The 19,016-nt window shown below is 42.2% G+C and overlaps 1 protein-coding gene across 7 annotated transcripts in view; it reads left to right on the plus strand.

The window, feature by feature from the left end:
- Positions 1-19,016, plus strand: part of LOC143776520 (teneurin-2-like) — a 3,926,626-nt gene that overhangs the window by 3,482,482 nt on the left and 425,128 nt on the right. For all 7 annotated transcript variants that reach the window (XM_077265978.1, XM_077265979.1, XM_077265980.1 and 4 more), the window contains one exon: positions 7,924-8,159. In XM_077265978.1, coding sequence (XP_077122093.1) covers positions 7,924-8,159 — 236 coding nt within the window. The remainder of the gene's footprint in view (positions 1-7,923; positions 8,160-19,016) is intronic.

The raw sequence follows: 19,016 nt of genomic DNA on the forward strand, positions 1-19,016 counted from the left end.
CCTATTGTAAGTGTGGACTTATCCTTGAATGTTAGGAAATAACTTCCTTCACCCTGACATGTTTTCGATTTTATGTAAATATGTAAATATATTATGCGCAAAGATTCACTGTATATAATATGTATTATATTTTTTTTTAATCTTTTACAACGACATTGTGATCAAGGCCATACTGTGGCCGAACTGTTATATTGCCTGTCGCTCATCACATCTTAATAAACTATTCACTTGAAGCAAACTCCTTCATTTGTGAGTGCAGTGATTACAGACTTCACTATTTATGGGATCATTGGTTCCGTTCACTAGCACCATCAAACCAACTAGAAGTCGTGTTCTAGCCTGTAACAACTCTGCTGGCATCACGGCATGGCCTCCTATCTCTAACACTATCTTACCCACTGCTCCAGGCCATGATGTGGTTTCTGTTTCATGCCAGCTGCATATTCTGTGTCTCTGCTCTCTGCATGCTTCCTGGCTGTGTGCATAGGGAGCCGGTGCCTGAACTCTCTGGATCTTATAGGAATCAGGTGCATCTGTCTAATCTGTTCCTGACCAATTGCCAGGAGGCCTCCAGTATTTAGTGCAGTTCCACCCAGTGGACTGGGCCTGTGTAATGTGTTAGCTCAGTTTGTGTTTAGCTGCTGAGTTTGCCAGGCCTTGCTCTGTGTTACTCCCTCTCTGGAGGCTTTTCTCTGTGCTATTGCCTTGGTGTTGTTGTCCGTCCTCCAGGAGGCAGAATATCCTTGTCCCTGTGTCTTTGGCCTTGTTTCTTGTCTTGTCCTTTTCCTTGTCTGAACTTAGTCTTATCTCAGTCTCCTTGTCTGTGGCTTCCTTCCCTGCTGTGTCTTTCCTCGTGTTCTCAGTCTGCTAACACTCCGCACTCTTGTGGCTCTGCCTGCTCTGTACCTTTGTGGCTTTACCTCTGCTCCACACTCCTGCAGTTCTGCTCCTTTCTACTCTGCTCTGCTGCTGCAGTTATCCCTTGCGGCAGCTCCTCTCCACATTCCTTGTGGCTCCGCTCTGCTTAGCTTCTGCAGAAATCTCTTGCTGCAGCTCCTCTCTGCATTCCCTGTGGTTCCGCTCTGCTTAGCTTCTGTTGCTACACTATCTCTTGCTGCTCTACCATTCCTATCCGCAGCCTTGCGGTTCTCTTCCTGTGTGAACAGGTCCCAACCTGTTCCTTCATTCTCCTTTCCTTCTGGCTTGTTTCCGTACCTGCATCTCGTGTGTGAACAGGTCCCAACCTGTTCCTTCATACCTCATTCCTTTCTGCCTGTTTCCTTTCCTGCACCTCCTGTGTGAACAGGTCCCTACCTGTTCCTTCATATTTCATATCCGTTCCTGCACCTCCAGTGTGAACAGGTCCCTACCTGTTCCTTCATACACCACATCAACCAGTCCTGTGTTCTCTGCCGTGCCTTCCAATCCAGTGTTCCTGCCAGTCCTGCCGTTCCTGCCATGCCTTCCAGTCCTGTGTTCCTGCCGTCCTAGCCAGTCCTGTTTCCTGCCATCCCTGCCAGTCCTGTGTTCCTGCCAGCCCTGTGTTCTCTGCCGTGTCTCTGCCAGCCCTGTGTTCTCTGCTGTGTCTCTGCCAGCCCTGTGTCTCAGCCATGCCAGCCTACTTGTCTGAGTTTCAGCCGTGCTCTTCTGCCAGTCCTGCTTGATGCCCGCACCAATCCTGGTGTTCCTGTCTCCCAAGTGGGATCAGCAGCCACAGCCAGACACCACCCTGGAGTAGCACCTGGCAGCTGCCTGCTGCACAAGCATGACCTCACCATCAGAGGCTCCAGTGAAAACCCAGGCAGCTGTCATAGTCACGCCCCTTCCAGAGTAGTCTGGTTTGTGGCACAGTGGGGCCACAAACCCTCCGAGCTCACGCCCACCAGTCAGGGCGTGAGCGTGACATAGCCTCTTGTCTCTCCTACATTATAGGTCTATTTAGTATAACTCATACTTGTGAATTACTCCTAAACATTTGGAAGGCACCAGGAAAAAGGAGAGATCTGGCAAATAACCTTCAAACAAACAATTACAGTGCCTTGTAAAAGTATTCGGCTCTCTGGAAATTTTAAACCTTTTCCTACATATCATGCTTCAAACATAAAGATACCAAATGAAACATTTTTGGTGAAGAAACAACAAGTGGAACACAATTGTGAAGTTGAACGAAATTTAATGGTTATTTTAATTTTTTTTGAAAATTTTGTGCAATATTATTCGGCCCTTTAACTTTATACTTTGTTGTGCGACCTTTTGCTGCAATTACAGCTGCAAGTCGCTTGGGGTTTGTCTCTATCAGTTTTGTACATCGAGATACTGAAATTCTTGCCCATTCTTCCTTGGCAAACAGCTCGAGCTCAGTGAGGTTTGATGGAGATCGTTTGTGAACAGCAGTTTTCAGCTCTTTCTACAGATTTTCGATTGGATTGAGGTCTGCACTTTGACTTGGCCATTCTAACACCTGGATACATTTATTTGTGAACCATTCCCCTGTAGATTTTGCTTTATATTTGAGATCATTGTCCTGTTGGAAGACAAATCTCCGTCACTGTCTCAGGTCTTTTGCAGACTCCAACAGGTTTTCTTCAAGAATAGTCCTGTATTTGGCTCCATCCATCTTCCCATCAATTTTAACCATCTTGCTTGTCCCTGCTGCAGAAAAGCAGGCCCAAACCATGATGCTGCCACCACCATGTTTGACAGTGGGGATGGTGAGTTCAGGGTGATGAGCTGTGTTGCCTTTACGCTAAACATATCGTTTGGCATTGTTGCCAAAAAGTTCGATTTTGGTTTCATCTGACCAGAGCACCTTCTTTCACGTTTGTTTCTCCCAGGTGGCTTGTTGCAAACTTTAAACAACACTTTTTATGGATATCTTTGAGAAATGGCTTTCTTCTCGCCACTCTTCCATAAAGGCCAGATTTGTGCAGTGTATGACTGATTGTTGTCCTATGGACAGACTGTCCCACCTCAGCTGTAGATCGCTGCAGTTCATCCAGAGTGATCATGGGCCTCTTGGCTGCATCTCTGATCAGTTTTCTCCTTGTTTGAGATGAAAGTTTAGAGGGACAGCTGGGTCTTGGTAGATTTGTAGTGGTATGATACTCCTTCCATTTCAATATGATCACTTGCACATTGCTCCTTTGGATGTTTAAAGTTTTAGAAATCATTTTGTATCCAAATCCGGCTTTAAATTTCTCCACAACAGTATCACGGACCTGCCTGTTGTGTTCCTTGGTCTTCATGAGGCTCTCTGTGCTTCAAACAGAACCCTGAGACTATCACAGAGCAGGTGCATTTATACGGAGACTTGATTACACACAGGTGGATTATATTTATCATCATTAGGCATTTAGGACAACATTGGATCATTTCAGAGATCCACAATGAACTTCTGGAGTGAGTCTGCTGCATTAAAAGTAAAGGGGCCGAATAATATTGCACACCCCACTTTTCAGTTTTTGAATTTCCACAAAAATTTAAAATAACCAACAAATTTCGTTCAACTTCACAATTGTGTTCCACTTGTTGTTGATTCTTCAGTAAAAATGAACATTTGGTATCTTTATGTTTGAAGCATGATATGTGGGAAAAGGTTGAAAAGTTCCAGGGAGCCTAATATTTTCACAAGGCACTGTAGATATTCAGCAAGATATCCAAGGTTTCATACTGATATATTGACCTGTGAAAACGGGTGATTATCAGATAGTATTGTCTGTAAACTTTTGCAATACCACAGTAGATCCCTTCTCCAAATGCTAGCTTCTACACGCTATCCCCTAGAGCACATATCTAAATCTCTAAGAATAAAGGAAACATAAGCAATTGATCTTCTTGTACTAATCTGTTTTGTTCTGCTGATCTCAGCTCTGTGAAAGGAGCCCTTTGAGCAAAATCAGTTTCTTCCTTTTTATTTAATTCTATTTAGAAATGAAAGTGGAGAGAAAATCTATGAAAAGTGGATGCTCTCAATACAGGTGTATTGTGTCAGCGGAATCGACACTGGGAATGGGGAAGCCCAGCGTAAAGTATACACCTGTGTTTCTCTATTTTATCTTCACAGGAAGGGAAACAACAATTATTTTAATATACATCTGGTGATGAGATTAGACAAACCTTGCATTAAAACATTCTGCATGTGGAATTTAGGGAAATGATCAGTCTAGGTACTTCAAATATCAAGTGAACTTTCATTATTTTAACAACTGTGAATTAACTAAATGTTTCCAGCTAGCTAACGCTCGGCACGCTCATTGCTATCTAATTAACGCTGCTGGTGATTAAAATAAAGTAAATAATGATAACATTCAATAGCGCTTATGCAGGTGGTAAATTAACTTAAAATGAAGTTAATAACAATAGTGTGGTGATGTGTTGGGGGTGGGATTATGTGTGGTGATGTGGTGGGGGGCAGGATTATGTGTGGTAATGGGGTGGGGGGTGGGATTATGTGTGGTGATGTGGTGGGGGGTCGGATTATGTGTGGTGATGTGGTGGGGGGCGGGATTATGTGTGGTAATGTGGGGGTCGGGATTGTGTGTGGTAATGTGGTGGGGGGCGGGATTATGTGTGGTAATGTGGTGGGGGGCGGGAATATGTGTGGTAATGTGGGGGGCGGGTGGGATTATGTGTGGTAATGTGGTAGGGGGGTGGGATTATGTGTGGTGAAGTGTTTGGGGGCAGGATTATGTGTGGTGATGTGGTGGGGGGCGGGTTTATGTGTGGTGATGTTGGGGCAGGATAATGTGTGGTAATGTGGTGGGGGTGGGATTATGTGTGGTAATGTGGTGGGGGGTGGGATTATGTGTAGTAATGTGGTGGGGGGCGGGATTATGTGTGGTGATGTGGTGGGGCGGGATTATGTGTGGTGATGTGGTGGGGGGGCGGGATTATGTGTGGTGATGGGGTTGGGTGGGCGTGATTATGTGTGGTGATGGGATGGGGGGCGGGATTGTGTGTGGTGATGGGGTGGGGGGGCAGGATTATGTGTGGTGATGGGGTGGGGGGGTGGGATTATGTGTGGTGATGTGGTGGGGGCGGGATTATGTGTGGTAGTGTGGTAGGGGCAGGATTACGTGTGGTAATGTGGTGGGGGGTGGGATTATGCGTGGTAATGTGGTGGGGGTGGGATTATGTGTGGTAATGTGGTGGGGGCTGGATTATGCGTGGTAATGTGGTGGGGGATTATCTGTAGTAATGTGGTGGGGGCGGGATTATGTGTGGTAGTTTGGTGGGGGGGCGGAATTATGTGTAGTGATGTGTTGGGGGCGGGATTATGTGGTGATGTAGTGGGAGGCGGGATTTGTGGGGGGCGGGATTGTGTGTGGTGATGTGGTGCGGATTGTGTGTGGTAATGTGGTGGGGGCGGGATTGTGTGTGGTAATGGGGTGTGGGGGCGGGATTATGTGTGTTGATGTGGTGGGGGCAGGATTGTGTATGGTAATGGGGTGGGGGGCTGGATTATGTGTGGTGATGTGGTGGGGGTGGAGCTACTGTGCAGGGGGTGGGATTAGCGAGTAATCACGATGCCTCTTATATATATAGATCATTGTAAAATGTTAAAATAAATATTTTTTATGTAATATTCAGGCAATACAATATTTATTTTGTAATATGCATTTATTATCCATTTTCATGGTCCTGGGCACTTTTTTGAGTATCAGAGGCTGCTAGAACTTTAGTTTACTACCTTTAAAAAAGACATTTACTGTACTGTATAGATTACATGATATTGTTAGTGACCTCATTGACTGTCCAATATCAGCAAAAAAAAACCCAAAAGATTATAAATCCCCACATGCTGAACTATACCAATTGCGAAGAGTCATCTAGGTTTCAGTTATGAGGAGTCATGGAGCTGTAGCTATTAACATACCCACTTTAATTATCATCCCAGGGGGCTTGTGAGGTCAGAGCAAGCTGTGCCCCTTAAGAAAGAACGGCATAAAACCAGCCAGGGCAACGTGACTCCTCATCCCTGTAGCACCACCCAGATGACTCTTGGTAAGATATTACATACAGTATGTGCCTGCTTACAACTTCTTCTTTCTCATAATAAAACAGGTGATTAAATAGCTGGAAATGTTTTTATTAAAGCAGAAACTAAGAACTACAAAGTATACAATATCAAAGCATGTACCGTAATTAATGATCAAAGCATTTACTGTATTTATCTGAAAAAAAGAAACATTGTCCTCCTCTGTCACTTTATCACATAGTCAACTAAAGGGATATTTTGGTCATAACGAATCATGACCTACACACTCTTAGATCAGATGGGGTCCAACTGCTTGAAACCTCATAATTTCCCACAAAGGGGGTCCCACATTCCCTATTCCTCCCTGTTAGTGCTAATTTAATGTGTTTTTTATTTAATACTTTGTATTCTTGTGGCTCGGGAAAATGGGGCACAATAGCACTCCCCATTCTGGAGATAATTGATCCTAGTGGGCAGACCCCTATTATCTAACCTCTATCACTGTTATATTTGGAATAACCTATAGGGCTGCCATTGGAATTCATGCAAAAGGATGAATGAAACCACCATAGAAGATATTATAGTAGCCATATAGGTTGATTCACCCAACCTATTCAATGTATTGGACTGCTAAAATCTTAAATGGATTGATCCCTTCCAGTTTGGCTCTGAAGGGGCAACTCCATTTACACTTGTAGTGATGCTGAGCTCACTGATTGGCTGCTGCACTGTTAAGGGAGCAGCTGCGGAGACTCACCGGTGATCTCAGGGAAGGTCAGTACAGCACGGTTTGTTATTATAACAAACTGCAGCAAGGGTAGAAAATTAATTGAAAGGAAGCAACCCATTTAACTACTAAAGTGTCACGGGGAGACTAGGTAGGCTAAGGCTGGTTACCCGGGCCCCTGCGATATCCCTCAGACTAGGGAAAACCCTGTCTGTCCCTCTCCCAGAATTTACACTAATGGTGTGCTTGTCTGGGCCACCAGGCCTGGCCCTGACTCCTGTTTCAGCCCTATGCTGAAACCACCACCCGCCACCCAGTGAATAGACCACACACCAACCCCCACAGAAAGCACAGACAGGGAAAACTAAAAAACGCACCACGCCGCAGACACACAGGAAAACACAATAATGTGCCCAGGGCAAAACAAATACAAATATAGGAAGGAGAAATATAACAAAGGATAATACACCACCAGATACGATATTTCTTCTCCAAGACCACCACTCCAGACCGGAATCACTAGGCACGAGGCACAACCTATAATCGGCGACGCCCAAAGTCCAGCAATACTATTTAAAGGCCGTGGGCGTGACCCAGCCTCCAACCCGAGTACCAGCTAGATTAACCCTGGGCAACCTGGATAAAAATCTAGCCGGCGCCACTGAGCGTATAGTGGACGAATGTGGAATTACCGCTGTCTGTCGGACGCCCTAGTGTGAATAGCGTCCAACATGACATAAAGTCCCCCAGATAAAATAAAAAAGCACATACTTGTAATATTGTACTCTCCCAGTCGACGTGGTTATATAAACACATTATCGTCAGCCTTCACTATTGTGCCAGAGCGGACATCAATGTTAACAATTTTATGTGACCACCGAGGTATATGTGTATGGAGTTATGTGGGGGGCTTTTATGAGGTGCTACTTGCAGTTAAGAATGCTTGTCCGGTGTAAGGAAACCCATTTAAGTGACATTTGTAAAGATTGAGTTATGTTTATTAATTCCTGAGCTCAATTAGAGCAAGAGAAAGGTTGATGTTCTGCCCAATGCAATAGCTATTGAGTCATTTACCATACAGTAAATAGGTACAAAATCAACGAAGTTGATTATTGGCAAGGTCTATTGACAGGTCATATAGTACTACCAATATTAGTTTATGATGAGGTTTTATATATTGAAAACATTTTCTAACTTAGTAATATTCTGTTTTTGCCAGATCAAGTAAGGAACAGCTACCAGTTATGTAGTAATGGAACACTAAGAGTAATGTATGCTAATGGCATGGGGATCAGTTTCCATAGCGAACCCCATATTCTTGCTGGCACTGTGACACCTACAATTGGAAGGCGCAATATTTCTTTACCCATGGAAAATGGACTAAACTCCATTGAATGGAGGTTACGGAAAGAACAGACAAAAGGCAAAGTGACTGTATTTGGAAGGAAGCTCCGGGTAAGTGTTATTTATGTTGACTTACTAGTTTATAGCTAACCACAAAACTCTGTTTCCCTCCTAAAGTATATTGTGTGTTGCACTTTTTATTAAAAGAATGTGGACAAATAAATGACAAAAGCTTATTGACCAGATACAATTGAAAAATTTTCAGTTATGTGCACATAGCCTGGAGTATTTCATTTTTAGCATAAATCACAGAAGTGAATTGAATAAATACAGAAAGACAGGGAGGCAATATATTCCAATAATGAGAAAGCCAATATAAATGACAATGACATGGAGATATTAATATAAGATCACACAGTACTACCTTTGTAGGATGAAATGTACTGCTGTGGCTTTCAAATCATTTTATGTTATTGAATTTTAGGATCTACTTTATGGTCTCATAGCATATTAAAGGTAATACATAGCAGAAGAACTGTTGAGGGAGGATCTAAATTGATCCTTCACGGTTGACTCAGTGATTTCCAAATTAATCTACAGGGCGTTGCCGGCAACTGAAAATGACCAGACGGAGACGTGTGCCTCTGTATGGGGGATCGAGCAGATCTCTGGCCCCCATTTTATTGTATATCACTTTTCATAGTCATAGAAATTATACTTCAACCAATCAGCATAAGAACACGCTCACAGTTCTTAACTTATAAGAATGCAGGAAAAACTTAACCCATGAAAATACAGAAAAAACAGAAACTACATATACAGGTCCTTCTCAAAAAATTAGCATATAGTGTTAAATTTCATTATTTACCATAATGTAATGATTACAATTAAACTTTCATATATTATAGATTCATTATCCACCAACTGAAATTTGTCAGGTCTTTTATTGTTTTAATACTGATGATTTTGGCATACAACTCCTGATAACCCAAAAAACCTGTCTCAATAAATTAGCATATCAAGAAAAGGTTCTCTAAATGACCTATTACCCTAATCTTCTGAATCAACTAATTAACTCTAAACACATGCAAAAGATACCTGAGGCTTTTAAAAACTCCCTGCCTGGTTCATTACTCAAAACCCCCATCATGGGTAAGACTAGCGACCTGACAGATGTCAAGAAGGCCATCATTGACACCCTCAAGCAAGAGGGTAAGACCCAGAAAGAAATTTCTCAACAAATAGGCTGTTCCCAGAGTGCTGTATCAAGGCACCTCAATGGTAAGTCTGTTGGAAGGAAACAATGTGGCAGAAAACGCTGTACAACGAGAAGAGGTGACCGGACCCTGAGAAAGATTGTGGAGAAGGACCGATTCTAGACCTTGGGGAACCTGAGGAAGCAGTGGACTGAGTCTGGTGTGGAAAGGCGTGTGCAGGAAATGGGCTACAGGTGCCGCATTCCCCAGGTAAAGCCACTTTTGAACCATAAACAGCGGCAGAAGCGCCTGACCTGGGCTACAGAGAAGCAGCACTGGACTGTTGCTAAGTGGTCCCAAGTACTTTTTTCTGATGAAAGCAAATTTTGCATGTCATTCGGAAATCAAGGTGCCAGAGTCTGGAGGAAGACTGGGGAGAAGGAAATGCCAAAATGCCTGAAGTCCAGTGTCAAGTACCCACAGTCAGTGATGGTGTGGGGTGCCATGTCAGCTGCTGGTGTTGGTCCACTGTGTTTCATCAAGGGCAGGGTCAATGCAGCTAGCTATCAGGAGATTTTGGAGCACTTCATGCTTCCATCGGCTGAAATGCTTTATGGAGATGAAGATTTCATTTTTCAGCACGACCTGGCACCTGCTCACAGTGCCAAAACCACTGGTAAATGGTTTACTGACCATGGTATTACTGTGTTCAATTGGCCTGCCAACTCTCCTGACCTGAACCCCATAGAGAATCTGTGGGATATTGTGAAGAGAAAGTTGAGAGACGCAAGACCCAACACTCTGGATGAGCTTAAGGCCGCTATTGAAGCATCCTGGGCCTCCATAACATCTCAGCAGTGTCACAGGCTGATTGCCTCCATGCCACGCCGCATTGAAGCAGTCATTTCTGCCAAAGGATTCCCGACAAAGTATTGAGTGCATAACTGAACATTATTATTTGATGGTTTTTTTGTTTGTTATTAAAAAACACTTTTATTTGATTGGACGGGTGAAATATGCTAATTTATTGAGACAGGTTTTTTGGGTTATCAGGAGTTGTAGGCCAAAATCATCAGTATTAAAACAATAAAAGACCTGACAAATTTCAGTTGGTGGATAATGAATCTATAATATATGAAAGTTTAATTGTAATCATTACATTATGGTAAATAATGAAATTTAACACTATATGCTAATTTTTTGAGAAGGACCTGTATGGTCATATCTTCTTGGCATAAAAATCACATACTAACAGGTGCTTCAGTCTTGTATAGCGATACACCCCCGAATCTATTATCTGGCTCGAGTCAGAAGACTCAAGGTCTTTATACCAATTATGAACCATAGCCTAGTTGAATAACAGGCTTGTGAACAACAAAATAAAGGTACTTCATGGCAGCTGTAACCTTTTACCTAATTAAATAACAGAATTTATCTTTAAGCAACAAGAAAATGGAGTCGAAAAGCACAAAATGGAGAACCTTTCTTAATTTGTCCCTTCACAGAACTAGACAATTTAGTCAATGTCAAATCGCAGAGCTTTCAAGGCATAGGAGACTAGCCCTCCTGGTCGATTCTCAATATAATATGATTTGTTGATGTTCTGGAATTCTGAAGTTACTTGTTCTACAGTCCTATAGATACATACCCCAGACATACTCATTACAGGAAAAATGAAGAATAGCTTCTGATATCATATATTTTATAATAGATCCATATTGTCGTTCATCCATAGTGCAGTCATTTAGAGCATGTAATCATGCCACTGCCTCATGTAAGTAATGAGCAAGATTATCATTGCATGTTACCATCTACAATACACATAAACAATTAATGTTGTTTTCCAGCTATCAGGATAGATAAGTGGGCTTGACCATTCAACAGGGGTCACATGTCTCTGCTTTATAATGAAGCAGAAGTTGCACCTGAAAGCTGCCGCTCTATTCAAACTTTGGTACCATTAGTCTACTGCACACTCTGTCTTACCCATAGAATTAGAAAAGAACAGTAGTGTCACTCCATTCAAACAGGGAAAATGCTGGAGGTACCCGCCTTGATCTGGTAACTATAATGTATCCTGTTGATAGTTAATATCTTCTTATGGTTGGAATATTACTTTATTTATATTCTCAGTATTTATTTTTTTATCTAGCTCTTGTGTGCTTTCATGACATTTATCATTTGTTTATGTATTGGAAATAGTTGCTAGACTTGTTTTACCATGAGATGTTGGAATAAAGTCATTTTCCTCTAGTAACATTTTTTAAAAGACTTGGCTGAATTGAGTGAACTGGTGGGAAATTGGGTCTGTTTTATAGAGATACATTTACTAATAGTTCTATTTTAAGTTGTTCCCAAAAAAACGTTAAAATCTATTCAGTAGCGTATTTCTGTTGAGGTCACATTTTTATCTGAATTTAAATTATTCATTATAGTTTCCAAAAAAGTAATACAATTTATCTGCCTGTGGCATGAACAAAAAAGTGCACCTGTTCCACATTGTGCAGAGCTCTTTGAAGGGGAAAAAAATAAGAAAGAAAAATGAGAAAGAAAAATACAAGTTTGTTAGAAAAGTAATCAAAATATATTACCGTTGTAAAATATTTAGTGTGTTCCCTTTTAAAAAAAATATTTTCTTGCATTAGCAGTTCAATAAACAGGGGAGATGCAATTTATTGTTGTCAAAGAAAGAATCATTATCCTTACTATATTCAGTACCTGGCAAGATACAAATAATCTGTGGCTGCCAAGTGCAAACTGCTGATTTGTGTTTTTTTTTCTTTAATTGGGGGGGGGGAGGTGCTTCAGCTCATGTACACTAAAAATAAAATAAAAGAAATAAATGTGATCATAATACCCAGCGTATGTTCTTAGCGTAAAGTAAATATTAAAAGACGTATTAAAATATGTTGCTAGAAAATATTTGTAATGTTACAAATTGTTGATATTGGTTTAGATACATTAAAATTATGAACCTATATTAACAGAAACCTCTTCATATACACTATTTCTGTACAGGTAGGAGGAATCTCATAACAGAGCTTTAGGGACTCACATTATCTACCATTTCCCTTCATGCCTATAGAGTGACTCTCTGGAATAGGAAATAGTGGGCCTTATAGTTTCTTGTTTCTTGACACCTTGAAGTGTCTTTTGAGGGTCCTACTCCTAGGTACATTTGCCTTTTAAAATAGAAGCCATTTTAAGGCCGAGGTATACCAGGTACAAAATGTCACCTGAAGTTACACATTCAGGAAGCAATTAGTGAGAATTAGTGATGAGCGAACATGCTCGAATAACATATTATGTAACGGAAGACACGAGAAACAGTAATGTAATCATATAACTGTCTAAAAATTTTGCTGCATTTACAATGAAAGATAATCGTGAATGATCATTCTTAAAAACACTCCTTTCATGATAATCTTTCAGCATAAACAGGCTACCAATCACTGGATGAAGAAGCAAAACGCTCATTCATCAAGTGAAATGATCTTTTCACAGAAAAAAACATTGTTCTTGGCAGCACATGTGTAAACAGGGCTTGCACTGCTGAGAACCATGGCAACCTATACACCCTGAACGATTTATTTACAGATCGATCAATGTGCATCGCTTTGGTCTGCCTGTGTGAACAAGCATTCGGTAACGTTTTAGCAATTGGCGGTCATATCAGGCCTCTAGACAGTTCCTGTAGTATGACCCTTAAACACCACTCCAGTGGGTTTTTTGTAATTTTACCGTTGGAGTGGTGCTTCAAATTAAGTCACCTGCCCCCTGTCTTATACTCACCTTCTGGCGTCTTCAACTGTTTTCACCGCTGCTCCCATCAGTCTTCCACAGTTTGTGTTTGCTGAAGAGAGTTCGAAGACACAACTCAGTACAAGTCTATGACAGCCTTTTTCTGGTTCACACAGACTTGCATTGAGAGCTTTGGACCTAGCTTCTGTCTTCCGGCCAGTCAGAAGATGCTGTCACAAGATGGCGCCGCTGGGCCGGAGCGGCACCGAAAAAAGTGAAGATACGGGAGCGTGAGTATATGAATACTGGCAGGAACCTTAGGTTTAAAGCAACACTCCATTGTTGAAAAAAAACACTGCAGTAGTGCTTTAAAGAGCCCTTTTTTAGATTTATAGCTACAGTAAAGACCCATTTACATAGGCTGATTTCAGGCCAGAAAGGAGCATCCAAATACAATCTATATACAAGTTGATCGATGCTTGTCCATTGGCCCGCTCACATGAGCCAAAACAACTGTAAAGAGACAGAAGCATCGTTAATACAATCCTTCTGTCCTCATACAACATGTACGCTGTCTACAGCACATCCCATGTTTACACGGTAAGTTTTGCTGCTAACAACTAAGATTTCAAAGCCTGCATGAATGATACAATCATCTGACAAGCTAGTGTTTCTTTGTTTTTTAAAGGGAACCTGACAAATTTTTGATGCTCAAACCATGGGCAACACGAATCAGAGCCCACCTGCACGATTGTATATTGTACTTTTAAATGCTCCAGAATTTAGAGGAATCATAGTTTAAAAAGCTGTCCAGGGGCTATAAAGCGAGATCTCATTAGTCTGGAGCAGACAGCAGCTGGCTTCTCCCCGCACCAATCCAGTTCACTGATAAATCTCTCCCACGTGTGTACATAGAGATCTCTTAATAAACTGGAGCAAGACATGTGGAAAAATTCCAAAATACAGCAAATGCCAGAGGCCAAGAGCAACAGACAAGTGTGACACGTGGAGCGCAGATAACCCAGTACACTGGGCATGGGTCAGCTCCTTCTTGCTGCCACATGGGGGGTGGTGCCGTGCCTGGTGCAGTGCAGTGAAAAGAGGCACACATCTGATGGTGTGTGGAGGTTAATGCTGGTTGTACTGTTCCCTTTCCAGTTATGGTTGTTGGTGGCATTCCACATGGTATAGCTGAGATGGAGGAACACAGTAGAGTCAGGAGACAGTTTAACAGTAAAACAGATTAACTTTTACTTGCACAGCAGCCAAAAGGTTTACAGTTATAGATGTTATAACATGTTCAGATGACAAAGTTCTAAACAGAGGCACTGTAAGGATTCAAACCCAGCAGCTCTTGTGCACCAGGCGGCAGCTCTTCCCTCTGAGCTATTCAATTTGCTGGACAGTTCTTTGCCAAATTAGATACTAGTACCTGTGTTTTTCCTGATATCTCCAAACTGATGTCTCCACCTCAAGTTCCTGATTGGCTCACAATGTGATCTCCTGACTGAGAACTCTACTTAAACCTAGCACTGCACTTCCTTCATTGTGAGATTATTGATCTCCCAGCTCAAGTCTAGCTTTTCCCACCTGCTGCTTATCCTCAAGATCCTACTGCATCTCTGTGGACCGACTTTTGGCTATATCCTGGCTACATTACCTGCTTATATTCCCAACTATACTGCTTTCCCACGTACCAAACTCTGGCTATGTCCTGACAACGATTCCTCCTTATCCTTCCAACTACACTTCTGATCTGTTTATCGACCTCTGGCTATATCCTGACAATGTTACCTGCCAGCGCTGCCACTAGTGGTTGCGATTAGGGTTGAGCGAAATCGGTCATTTTCATAAGTCGCTGACTTTTGGCAAAGTCGGGTTTCATGAAACCCGACCCAATCCCAGCGTGGGATCGGCCATGCGGTACACGATCTTCGCGCCAAAGTCGCGTTTCATATGATGCTTAAAGCGCCATTTTTCAGCCAATGAAGGTGCATGCAGAGTGTGGGCAGCGTGATGACATAGGTCCTGGTCCCCACCATCTTAGAGAAGGGCACGGCAGTGATTGGCTTGCTTTCTGCGGCGTCACAGGGGCTATAAAGGGGCGTTCCGGCCGACCGCCATCTTACTGCTGCTGATCTGAGCGTAGGGAGAGGATGCTGTCGCTTCGTCAGAAGCAGGGATAGCGTTAGGCAGGGTAAATTGACCCCAAAACCGCTTGTGCTGTAGCGATTTCCACTGTCCAACACCACCTTTTCTTTGCAGGGACAGTGGAGGCTAGATTTCTCTTCATCAGCTCTGTAGGTTATAAGGCTCCCTGATAGCTGCGTTGCTGTGTGTACGCCGCTGTGCAAACCAACTGCTTTTTTCAAAGCACAAATCCTGTTGCTCCTTCCTTTCTGCACAGCTATCTTGTTTGTTTGTCCACACTTTTGACTTTTGTGTGCAGCACTCCTTTTTATTGCTGCCTGCCACACTTTTCTGAGATCACTGTAGGGAGATAGTAATTGTAGTACATTTTTTTTTGTTATATCTCTTCAAGCCACTTTCTGCCACAGAAAACCTACTGTATAACAGTGTACCTGATTTCTTCCTAATTCTCCCATAAAACAAAAAAAAAGTGGGAGATTAAGACTGGCAAATCTGCATTAGTGCCAGTCCTGTGTGTGGCATCTGTCTTTTTTTTCTGCCACAGAAAACCTACTGTATAACAGTGTGCCTAATTCTCCCATAAAAAAAATAAAAAAAATTGGGAGATTAAGGCTGGCAAATCTGCATTAGTGCCAGTCCTGTGTGTGGCATCTTTTTTTTTTTTTTCTGACACAGAAAACCTACTGTATAACAGTGTGCCTGATTTCTTCCTAATTCTCCCATAAAAAAAAAATTGGGAGATTAAGACTGGCAAATCTGCATTAGTGCCCGTCCTGTGTGTGGCTTCTGTCTTTTTTTTCTGCCACAGAAATCCTACTGTATAACAGTGTGCCTGATTTCTTCCTAATTCTCCCATAAAACAAAAATAAAATTGGGAGATTAAGACTGGCAAATCTGCATTAGTGCCCGTCCTGTGTGTGGCTTCTGTCTTTTTTTTCTGCCACAGAAAACCTACTGTATAACAGTGTGCCTGATTTCTTCCTAATTCTCCCATAAAACAAAAATAAAATTGGGAGATTAAGACTGGCAAATCTGCATTAGTGCCAGTCCTGTGTGTGGCATCTGTCTTTTTTTTCTGCCACAGAAAACCTACTGTGTAGCAGTGGGCCTGATTTCTTCACAATTCTCTCAGAAAAAAAAATAAAAGTCGGAGATTAAGATTGGCAAATCTGCATTAGTGCCAGTCCTGTGTGTGGCATTTATTTTTGTTTTTCTTCCACAGAAAACCTACTGTATAAGAGTGTGCCTGATTTCTTCCTAATTCTCCCATAAAACAAAAAAAAAATGGGAGATTAAGACTGGCAAATCTGCATTAGTGCCAGTCCTGTGTGTGGCATCTTTTTTTTTTTTCTGCCACAGAAAACCTACTGTATAACAGTGTGCCTGATTTCTTCCTAATTCTCCCATAAAAAAAAAAAAAAAATTGTGAGATTAAGACTGGCAAATCTGCATTAGTGCCAGTCCTGTGTGTGGCTTCTGTCTTTTTTTTCTGCCACAGAAAACCTACTGTATAACAGTGTGCCTGATTTCTTCCTAATTCTCCCATAAAACAAAAAAAAAATTGGGAGATTAAGACTGGCAAATCTGCATTAGTGCCAGTCCTGTGTGTGGCATCTGTCTTTTTTTTCTGCCACAGAAAACCTACTGTGTAGCAGTGGGCCTGATTTCTTCACAATTCTCCCAGAAAAAAAAATAAAAGTGGGAGATTAAGACTGGCAAATCTGCATTAGTGCCAGTCCTGTGTGTGGCTTCTGTCTTTTTTTTCTGCCACAGAAAATCTACTGTATAACAGTGTGCCTGATTTCTTCCTAATTCTCCCATAAAACAAAAATAAAATTGGGAGATTAAGACTGGCAAATCTGCATTAGTGCCAGTCCTGTGTGTGGCATCGTTTTTTTTTTCTGCCACAGAAAACCTACTGTATAACAGTGTGCCTGATGTCTTCCTAATTCTCCCATAAAACAAAAATAAAATTGGGAGATTAAGACTGGCAAATCTGCATTAGTGCCAGTCCTGTGTGTGGCATCGTTTTTTTTTTCTGCCACAGAAAACCTACTGTATAACAGTGTGCCTGATTTCTTCCTAATTCTCCCATAAAAAAAAAAAAAAAATTGGGAGATTAAGGCTACGTTCACATTTGCGTTGTGCGCCGCAGCGTCTGGGCCGCCGCGCACAACGCAGACAAAAACGCAGCAAAGCGCATGAACAACGCTGCGTTTTGTGCCGCATGCGTCCTTTTTTAATTGATTTTGGACGCAGCAAAAATGCAACTTGCTGCGTCCTCTGCGCCCAGACGCGGGCGCCGCAGCGACGCATGCGGCGCAAAACGCAAGTGCGACGCATGTCCATGCGCCCCCATGTTAAATATAGGGGCGCATGACGCATGCGGCGACGCTGCGGCGCCCGCCGCTGCGGCGCCCGCCGCTAATGTGAACGTAGCCTAAGACTGGCAAATCTGCATTAGTGCCAGTCCTGTGTGTGGCATCTGTTTTTTTTTTTCTGCCACAGAAAACCTACTGTATAACAGTGTGCCTGATTTCTTCCTAATTCTCCCATAAAAATAAAAAATTGGGAGATTAAGACTGGCAAATCTGCATTAGTGCCAGTCCTGTGTGTGGCTTCTGTCTTTTTTTTCTGCCACAGAAAACCTACTGTGTAGCAGTGGGCCTGATTTCTTCACAATTCTCCCAGAAAAATAAATAAAAGTCGGAGATTAAGATTGGCAAATCTGCATTAGTGCCAGTCCTGTGTGTGGCATTTATTTTTGTTTTTCTTCCACAGAAAACCTACTGTATAAGAGTGTGCCTGATTTCTTCCTAATTCTCCCATAAAACAAAAAAAAAATGGGAGATTAAGACTGGCAAATCTGCATTAGTGCCAGTCCTGTGTGTGGCATCTGTCTTTTTTTTCTGCCACAGAAAACCTACTGTGTAGCAGTGGGCCTGATTTCTTCACAATTCTCCCAGAAAAAAAAATAAAAGTCGGAGATTAAGATCGGCAAATCTGCATTAGTGCCAGTCCTGTGTGTGGCATTTATTTTTTTTTTTCTGCCACAGAAAACCTACTGTGTAACAGTGGGCCAGATTAAATCACTTGTCTCACATATCCCCCCAAAAAATTAAAATAAAGGGAGAATAATCTTGCCAAACCTGTGCATATGTGCGAGTGCTGTCTGTGGTATCTGTCAGTCATTTTGTGCCACAGGAACTATACCGTGATATAGTGGGCCTGATTCAATCCCTTGTCTCCCATATAAAAAAAGAGGGACATTTCTATTGCCAGTGTGTGCATCTGCGTCAGTCCGGCTAGTGCCATATCTGCCAGCCTCTTTCAGCTAATCAAACTGTGTATTGTGTAATACAGTGGGCCTGATTTTTCCCTGCATTCTCCCACACATAAAGAGGGACATTTCTATTGCCAGTGTTTTTATCTGCGTCAATCCTGTTAGTGCCCATATCTGCCAGCCTCTTTCTGCTAATCAAACTGTGTTGTGTAATACAGTGGGCCTGATTTTTCCCTGCATTCTCCCACACATAAAGAGGGACATTTCTATTGCCAGTGTTTTTATCTGCGTCAATCCTGTTAGTGCCATATCTGCCAGCCTCTTTCTGCTAATCAAACTGTGTTGTGTAATACAGTGGGCCTGATTTTTCCCTGCATTCTCCCACACATAAAGAGGGATATTTCTATTGCCAGTGTTTATATCTGCGTCACTCCTGTTAGTGCCATATCTGCCAGCCTCTTTCTGCTAATCAAACTGTGTTGTGTAATAGAGTGGGCCTGATTTGTCCCTGCATTCTCCCACACAAAAAGAGGGACATTTCTATTGCCAGTGTTTTTATCTGCGTCAATCCTGTTAGTGCCATATCTGCCAGCCTCT

The sequence above is a fragment of the Ranitomeya variabilis genome, chromosome 5, assembly GCF_051348905.1.
Source record: "Ranitomeya variabilis isolate aRanVar5 chromosome 5, aRanVar5.hap1, whole genome shotgun sequence".
Taxonomy (NCBI): domain Eukaryota; kingdom Metazoa; phylum Chordata; class Amphibia; order Anura; family Dendrobatidae; genus Ranitomeya; species Ranitomeya variabilis.